Source organism: Phaseolus vulgaris, chromosome 10 (assembly GCF_000499845.2).
Source record: "Phaseolus vulgaris cultivar G19833 chromosome 10, P. vulgaris v2.0, whole genome shotgun sequence".
Lineage (NCBI taxonomy): Eukaryota > Viridiplantae > Streptophyta > Magnoliopsida > Fabales > Fabaceae > Phaseolus > Phaseolus vulgaris.
Window position 1 is genome coordinate 32,029,741 of NC_023750.2, and position 9,437 is coordinate 32,039,177.

At 46.4% G+C, this 9,437-nt stretch overlaps 1 protein-coding gene across 1 annotated transcript; it reads right to left on the minus strand.

The window, feature by feature from the left end:
- Positions 1-6,821: 6,821 nt before the first annotated feature.
- On the minus strand, positions 6,822-8,918 carry LOC137817919 (uncharacterized). Its single transcript, XM_068621144.1, has one exon. The coding sequence runs from the start codon at positions 8,916-8,918 to the stop codon at positions 6,822-6,824; it is 2,097 nt and encodes a 698-aa protein (XP_068477245.1).
- Between the last annotated feature and the right edge of the window lie 519 nt (positions 8,919-9,437).

Below are 9,437 nucleotides of genomic sequence, written 5' to 3' on the forward strand. Positions count from 1 at the left end.
AAATAAAATTGAAATAATATTTAAAAAGTTGTTAAAATTTCCTTTAACTCGTAAATACTATCTGCATAATTTATATTAATTTTGAAAAAAAAATATTTACTGGTACAGTTTTTATTAAATGATTGGTAATTTTTAAAATAATTTGCTTGTATGTGGAATTTAAAATTAAAAAATAACTTGCTTGCACATCAAGTTTTCCATAAAAATAATAATAAATAATAAATAAAATAAAATAATAATATATTGAAAATAAGGTAAAGGAGTGTTGAAGATTACGTATTCCCACCTGAAACCAAATTAATTAACTGAATATTAAAGTACTAATACAATATTATTAAAAAATCTAAATTGTCGATCTCTTCCTTCATTTTTTTATTCTCTCTTTACACATTCTTTCAAAAGATAAATTATCTTTTTTTTTTCACTTATATTACCGTCTTCATAGTTTCAACGTTAACGTTATAAAAGTTGTACCTGAGTGGAGAGATGGGACCCAGGCACGGTCGGTTGACGTAGTGTAACTGCTGACGTGTTGATCTTCTTCTCCTTCGGTCGTTCCTTCTTGGTGTCTCCTTCGGTCGGGCGGGGGAGGGTACCTGCGAAGGCACTCCGACGCTCAAGTAAGTATGAGATTCTAAGTATGGTTTAGCAAGTGAATGAAAACGTACCTTTCTCTGGCTTGAGCACCGTATTTATAGGATTGCCTAATGGGCTTTCTACCCCTTGGACTCAGGGTGGTTATGGATAGGTCTTACCAATCGTGCTCCGGAATACCCGGGGAACATATCTTCTTTAAACGCGTATTCCTTATTCTTCGGAGGTGTATCTTAACCACCTTAGTTTTGTCACACGCCCTCACATTTTTTATGCGTTCGGTCGGTCGGCCACGTTCGTCCGGTGCAGTCGTAATGATTGTTGTGCCTTTCGAGGTGTCAGGCATTAAATGTAACGGAATGACGGGACGTTCGCTTTTTTTCGAAGACGGCGGAGATGGATCCGGCGGTGTGGATTAAATGACGTTTCGACTTCCGGCTGATATGGGTCGTAGGATGAGCGGGAATCTAACGGATGAGGGTGAGAGGGAAATGCTATAAATAGCGTCCCCAGTTGTAGAGAGACCACGTTTCCTTGAGTTCGGCATCCGAGTTGCTCCGATTACCGAGTCCACTTTGCGAGTTGTTGCGCTGTACGAACCATAGTTGCCGACCGGGGTGTTAATTTGTGAACGAAAGGTTAGTTATGTCTCAACTTTCTTCAAATAGAGTAGGTAGTAGGGAGTCGAGTGAGAGTGTGGAGTCATCGTCCGGAAGTGACGAAAGTACGAGTGGGTCCATGGGTCCGAGCTATGAGTGGGTAGATATTAGTGTTAGGAATATACCCACTGTTTTTAAGAAACCGGACGACCTGGATAAAGTGATAGCTAGGGCCCTTGTCGTGCGGTCGGATTTACCTTCAGATATTCTTATTGCCGAAATATGTGGGTATACCGACCGTGTCTGTCATGGAAGGGAGAACGCTCCGGTAGATTTCTTTTACGTTTATAGTACGTTATTCACTGATTTGAAAGTGACGTTGTCGTTCGATGAGTTCACGATGGACGTGCTACGGTTTCTCAACCTAGCTCCAACCCAACTTCATCCGAACTCATGGGCGTGCATGCAGGCCTTCCGAATGGTGTGTCAACTTTTTGACTTGACGCCCAGAGCGGAAGTGTTTTTATTTTATTATAACACACATTCGTCCAACCCGGTAAGTTGGGTGTCATTGACCAGCCGTCCGGGGAGTGTGCGTTTTGCGGCCTTCACCACGTCCTACAAGAACTTCAAGGAACGATATTTCAAGATATTTGTGGAGCCGGACGGCCGAGAATATTTTTATAATGATGATGTTACCAAGTTTCCGTTCCATTGGACCCAAAATCCGACTGTGCTTAACACGAGTTCCCGTACGGCCCTGTCGGCTTTGGATAAGGCCGTTATGGTGGTGTTTGACCAACTCCCTCACAAGTTACCTACGAGGGAGATAATTTCGTTATATGCGTCGTCCGATCCCTGGGCGGATTTTATTGGTATGTGATTGTAAATTTGGTTTGATTGAATAACTTCATTAATAGTGTTTAATTCCTGTGTGTTTTGCAGAAATCATGAGTCGGGCGGACGCTTCTTTGCATGAGTATATGAACAAGTTGCGCCAGAGTAGGGATGGTCAGTCGGCCTCTGTCGACGCGGCCGGGGCGTTGGCGGCCGTTCCGTCTACAACGGTTCCTGCGGCGGGGGCCTCAGCTGCTGCGAAGAAAAGGGGTCGGCCCCCGAAGGGAAATCAGGACGGCCGAGCTGGGCCATCCCGAACGACCTCTGAGCCAACGCTGTTGGCGGTCGGCCTGGACATAGCGGCCCACCTGCAGGCGGAGCTGACCCCGAAGAGAATGAGATTTTTGCCACCATCCCTACAACTAAACTGATGGTGGAAACATTAGAGTTACAAAGTCGGGCGCTTATGGCCAGCCGGACGGTGGTTGAAGAGCTCGAGAGAGTGACGACCGTTACCATACCCCGGTTAAAGAAAGATGTGACCGAGGCCACCCAAGCCACCAAGATGTCGACCGAGAAGGCCGAGAGGTTGAAGGTCCAGTTGGAGGAGAAGCAGACGGCCTTAAAAGCGCAAGAGGAACTCACGAAGAGTCTTGAGGCGCAATTGAAAGGAGGAGCCGACCGGGAGGAGGCTTTGAAAGCGGAAGTGGCCAAGTGTCACGACTTCATGCTTCGCATTAGCGAAGAATACTTCCGGTTGGGCATCCAACAAGTGGCTTGTCTGCACGGTGCGCCACTGGAGGACGACCGGTATGACATTGAGAAAATGGTGGTCGATGGAAAACTTGTGCCGACCAACCCTGGCGATATGTATGAGGAGGTTGAGGCGGAGACTCCGGGACCACAGCCGGACGCCTCGTTTGAAGAATTAATGAATATCCCATAGATAATTGCTGGACCCGGCATGTGGGCATCGTACAATGATGGTTTTATTTTGGATGTAATATTTGATTGTTGATCAACCGAATTGGTATTTTTGAACCTTGTTTGTTTGTTGTAAGTATATTTTATTAATTGGGATGCTGGACGAGGCGTAGTTGATTTCGTTAGCAATAATGCGAATGCCGAACGAGGTCTGGATGATTCTAATAACGTTAAAAGTAGTAAGTTAATCCTGATGCCGAACGAGGCATAAATAATTGTGATTTCGTTAAAGTAATAAGTTAATTCTGATGCCGAACAAGGCATAAATAATTCTGATGCCGAACGGGGCATAAATAATTTCGATTACGTTAAAGAAATGAGTTAATTCTGATGCCGAGCAACGCATAAGTAATTCTGATGCCGAACGAGACATAAATAATTCCGATTACGTTAAAGTAATGATAGTTTTGATGCCGAACGAGGCATAAATAATTCCGATTACGTTAAAGTAATGATAGTTCTGATGCCGAACGAGGCATAAATAATTCTGAATAATTATGATGCCGAACGAGGCATAAACAATTTCGATTACGTTAAAGTAATGATAGTTCTGATGCCGAACGAGGCATAAATAATTCTGAATAATTCTGATGCCGAACGAGGCATAAATAATTCCGATTACGTTAAAGTAATGATAGTTCTGATGTCGAACGAGGCATAAATAATTCTGAATAATTCTGATGCCGAACGAGGCATAAATAATTCTGATTACGTTAAGGTAATGATAATTTGAGTGTTGAATGAGGCATAGATTGAGTAATAAAAGGAATAGGAGACTTGGATTTCAATTTATAGTGCCTCGTTAAAACCTTCTCGGTCGTAAACCCTCCTTAGGGAAAAACCGATCGAGCAAGGAAAGAGTACACTTTTATTATTAAGTTCAACTGTAATAAAATTTGAGATGCGTGGCATTCCACGTTTTCGGTATGTCCTTCCCAGATAAATGTTCTAAGTAATAGGCTCCACCAGCTGCCATATCTGCTATGCGGAACGGTCCTTCCCAATTGCTAGAGAACTTGCCTCCTTCCTTCCTGGCACTACTCCGCATTCGCCATACTAAGTCGCCTTTGTGGAACAGTCTCGGTTTGACCTTGGAGTTGTATCGTCTGGCCGCCCGAATTTTGCATGCTTCTTCTCTAATTCTACACTTGTCCCGAAGTTCGTTGATGAGATCGAGGCCGACCGAGAGACTTTCCTTGTTTAGATCAAGATCAAGGGTTTGTCGGCGGAGAGAAGGTTCTCCAATCTCGACGGGAATCATAGCTTCAGTGCCATATGTGAGGTTGTATGGCGTTTCTTGTGTAGTCGTCTGAGGAGTACAGCGATATGCCCATAAGTCCTCTAAGAGTTCTTCAGTCCAGTTACCCTTTGCTGGGCCGAGACGTTTCTTCAGTTCGTTCAGGATGACCTTGTTTGCAGCTTCTGCTTGTCCATTTGTTTGCGGATGTTCGACTGAACTGGCGATGTGTTTGATGTGGAGTTTCTCGTAAAATTCAGCTAACGTCCGGTCGGTGAATTGCCGACCGTTATCGGTGATGATGATCTGTGGAAGCCCGAAGCGGCAAACGATATTTTTCCATACGAAATTTTGAACATTGCGGGCGGTGATCGCAGTCAGAGGTTCGGCTTCGATCCACTTGGTGAAGTAATCAATGCCGACCAGTAAGAATTTACACTGGCCTTTACCGAGGGCGAAAGGGCCAATGATGTCCATACCCCATTGGACGAACGGCCAAGGTGATAACATAAAATGAAGTTCCTCAGGTTTTTGATGGGACAAAGTGCCAAACTCTTGGCATTTAAGACATTTTTGGACGAAATTGGTGCAGTCGCCTTGGACGGTCGGCCAGTAGTACTCGGCCCGGAATACTTTGGCAGCCATTGTTCGTGCGCCGGAGTGAGTTCCGCAAATTCCTCCGTGCAACTCTTGGACGACATAGGAAGCTTGGCCGGGTGTCAAACATTTAAGGAGTGGTCGGGTATAACCTCGGCGATAAAGGTCGTGGCCAATTAAGAAAAAACGGGCGGCCTGCAGTTTCATGGTTTTTTCGCCGAGAGGACTACATGTGCCGTCGAGTAAATATTGCTTAATTGGGGTAATCCAAGTAGATTCCGCGTCGGTCGTTAGGCATTCCTGTAGGTCGATGCTTGGGCGTGCAAGCGTAACATGGATGACCAACCTATGCATTCCCTTACACTTCGTGGTTGCCAACCGGGACAAGGCGTCTGCACGATTATTGTGATCGCGTCGAACGTGTTGCATGGAAATTTCAGAAAAGGTGCTCATCGACTGTTTGACTAAGTGATAGTATCGCTGTAAAAAGATTTCTCGGACTTCATATTCTTCATTAAGTTGACCGATGACTAGCCTGGAATCACTTTTACAAATTAACTTAGTGATTTCCAATTCTTGAGCGAGGCGTAGACCGGCTAAAATGGCTTCATATTCGGCCTGATTGTTTGAAGTTTTGAAGTCGAATTTTAGGGCTTGCTCGATGACAATCTCGCCGGGGCCTTCCAAAACGACTCCAGCGCCGCACGACCTTTCGTTGGAGGAGCCGTCCACGTATAGGATCCACGATGAGTGTTCAGTCTCGGCTGAGGAAGGAGTGAGTTCGGCTGCGAAATCAGCAAGAGCTTGTGACTTGATGGCTCCTCGTGGTTGGTACTGAATATGGAATTCGGATAGTTCTATCGTCCATCCGATCATTCGTCCGGCTAAATTTGGCTTAGTGAGAATCTTAACAATGGGGTAATTTGTCCGAACAATAATACGATGATTTTGAAAATACATACGCATTCGTCGGGCGGTAATGATGAGAGCCATAGCTACCTTTTCGATCGTTTGGTATCGGATTTCGGCGCCATGGAGGGCGCGGCTGACGAAATAAACTGGCCGTTCTTCAAAATTAATTTCTTGTACTAAGACGGAACTGACGGCTTCGTGTGAAACGGCGAGGTAGACTATAATGGGTTCTCGGGCGTCCAGTTTCTGGATGACCGGCGGGGAAGATAGAAAAGTTTTCAATTGGAGGAAAATTTCCTCGCATTCGGCCGACCACTCAAAGCGGGATGCTTTTTTCAATAATCGGACGATGGGTCTCGTTCGTTCTGCAAGTTTAGGAACAAATCTGGATAGGGCGGTGAGTCGGCCGATGAGTCTCTGAATTTCCTGAATGGAGTTAGGACTTCTCATTTCGGAAATAGCTTTACATTTCTCAGGGTTAGCTTCTATGCCTCTATGGGTCAGCATAAAACCTAAGAACTTCCCCCCCCTCGACGCCAAACGCACACTTGTCAGGATTGAGTCGCATCTGGTGCTGGCGGAGGGCCTGAAAAACTTCTTTTAGGTCAACAATATGTTGCTTGCATGAGTCCGACTTGACAACAATGTCATCGACATAGACTTCAACATTCCTGCCGATCATGTCGTGGAATACATGGTCCATTAGTCTTTGATAAGTGGCCCCGACATTTTTGAGTCCGAAGGGCATAACTTCATAGTAGAAATTATCGGAATCAGTCATGAAGGCTGTCTTCTTTCGGTCGGCCGGGTGCATTTGGATTTGATTATAACCTGAGTAGGCATCAAGGAAGCTGAGGATGTGATGTCCGGCTGCCCCATCAACGAGACGATCAATGGTAGGCAGAGGGTAAGAGTCTTTTGGGCATGCCTTATTGAGGTCCGTGTAGTCAACGCACATTCGCCATTTTCCGTTTGCTTTCTTTACCATAACTACGTTGGCTAGCCATGTGGTGTAATGGGCTTTCCGAATGAATCCAGCTTGTAACAATTTATCGGCTTCGTCACGTGCGGCTTGGCGTTGGCTCACTTTTCAAACTTGCGACATAACATTCTCTAGCGGTTTTTTGATCGACATGGATTGTTGCAATGTCGTTATTTGCCGAAGGGAATTTCATGGCTAAGTGTGGGGTGGAAACAATGGCTTTCAATCTGTTGATGGACGGACGACCGAGTAGGATGTTGTAGGAAGTTTGGGCGTTCACCAGAAGATATCGTACGTTTATTGTTTTGTGGAGACCGTCTTCCTCACTAAAGGTTGTATATAAGTCTATATACCCCTTAGTGTCGACCCGTTCACCTGAGAACCCTACAATTTGTTCGTTATAGGGTTGAATATCTGATTCTGGGATGCGCATTTTCTTGAAGATTTCCCAGTATAATATGTCGACCGAGCTACCTTGGTCGACCAAAGTCTTGGCAATCGCGAACTTGTCAATTTCCACGGTGATTACCATAGGGTCGTCCTGGGCTGGATCTATGGCTGTGAAGTCGTCGTCAGTGAAAGTGATCGGAGGTATGTGTGGACGCCTCCTCGTGGTAGCATGAGCGGACTGGATGTCCCGGAGATGTTTCTTTCGGGCGGAATTTGAGCACCCGCCACCGGCAAAGCCCCCGGCTATGTAATTTGCTTCGTGGTTCGGTTCGCCCAAGGTAACGGGTCCAGCAATCATGTTGTTGACTTCGCGGACTCGTTGGCGAGGGCGGGCGTTTCGGTCGGGACTTGTGCTGCGGGCGCGTGTACGCCGAACGGGGCTTTCACTGCGTTTCCGCGAAGCCTGGCTATGGTCAGTTCGGCGTTTGTAATCGTTACGGTATGACCGGTCGACACCACGGGATGGACGGTCGGTACTCCGTGGTGGGGATCTTGAATTCCTTGTCCTCTTGACGAACTGCCGCAAATGGCCAGCCTGGATGAGCTCTTCGATTTTGTCCTTCAACGCTTGACATCCTTCGGTCGTGTGACCGAAATTCCGATGGTACTGACAACGCTTAGCAGTATCTGCATTCGGTGGTGTTTGATACTGTTTTAGTGTCGGAATTAAATCCGTTTGCAGTGCTTCATCTAGGGCACGTCCCCTCGGAACAGTTAAAGGGGTGTAACTGTTAAACCTGGGGATTCGGCCTCCTCTGCTACGGTCGGACCTTGGGGTGGTTCGAACGGTCCGTTCGGTCTCGAATTCCCTTTCTTTGCTCGAGGTTTGATCTTTGAGGACTCCGGATCCGACGGCTTTGAACCGTTGGTGATAGTCAATGTGTTCCTCAATTTGCATGAATTTGGTTGCCCGAGTTCGAAGATCTTCCTTGTCTTGAGGCGGCTTTTTGATGAGACTTTCGGTAAAACGGCTCGGCCGGATGGCCGAAACTAAATGGTGTAACGCGACTTCCTGTTTGAGCCCTCGGATATTCATGCATGCCTTGTTGAATCTATCTAAAAAGGTTCTGAGAGATTCACCTTTTTCTTGTTGTACCGCTAGGAGAGACATGGAGGACATGTGATGCGGTCGGCTGGTGGCATATTGAGTGGAGAATTTCGCGGCTAGGATGTCAAAGTCGTCAATGGAGTTCGGAGGTAGCTCTGTAAACCAGGTAAGAGGTTCTCCCTGAAGCGACGTGGGGAATACTTTACACCACACATTATTATCTGTGGTATACAAAGTCATTTGCGTCTTGTAAACATTTAAATGCTCGTCCGGGTCGGTCGAGCCGTCATAGAGTTTAATGGCGAGGCCTCTCCATTTGTCAGGAAGTGGTGTGGTGATGATTTCGTCTGTAAAAGGATGACCCCTTTTACTTGACTTTCTTTCGACTGTTTCAGCTCTGGAAGCAAGATTGGTGTCGGTCGGTGTAGGTATGCGAGAGGCGGTTCGATCGGCCATATGGGATTGGCCTTCTCGTTCGGGATTATCGACCTGTCGCTGGAGTCGTGCATTCTGCTCTCTCAATAAGGCGATTTCTTCCTCTTGGCGGCGTCTATTCTCTTCCTGTTGACGACGGTCTTCCATCCCCTTTTGCCGCAGTTCCTCCATCTGAGTTTGGAGGGTTTGAATCATAGTCATCTGTTCTGCCATAGCGTCGTTGTTGTTCCTTGTCGCAACCATTATAGCTTTAAAAATTGAAATTTTGCCTCGGCCCCACGGTGGGCGCCAATTGTACCTGAGTGGAGAGATGGGGCCAGGCACGGTCGGTTGACGTAGTGTAACTGCTGACGTGTTGATCTTCTTCTCCTTCGGTCGGTCGTTCCTTCTTGGTGTCTCCTTCGGTTGGGCGGGGGAGGGTACCTGCGAAGGCACTCCGACGCTCAAGTAAGTATGAGATTCTAAGTGTGGCTTAGCAAGTGAATGAAAACGTACCTTTCTCTGGCTTGAGCACCGTATTTATAGGATTGCCTAATGGGCTTTCTACCCCTTGGGCTCAGGGTGGTTATGGATAGGTCTTACCAATCGTGCTCCGGAATACCCGGGGAACATATCTTCTTTAAACGCGTATTCCTTATTCTTCGGAGGTGGATCTTAACCACCTTAGTTTTGTCACACGCCCTCACATTTATTATGCGTTCGGTCGGTCGGCCACGTTCGTCCGGTGCCTGCCGGTACAAAAGTTTAATTTAAATTTTTTAT

Coding starts and splice junctions, on each gene's coding strand:
- LOC137817919 (XM_068621144.1), bottom strand. CDS start 8,918: ATGGTTGCGACAAGGAACAACAACGACGCTATGGCAGAACAGATGACT.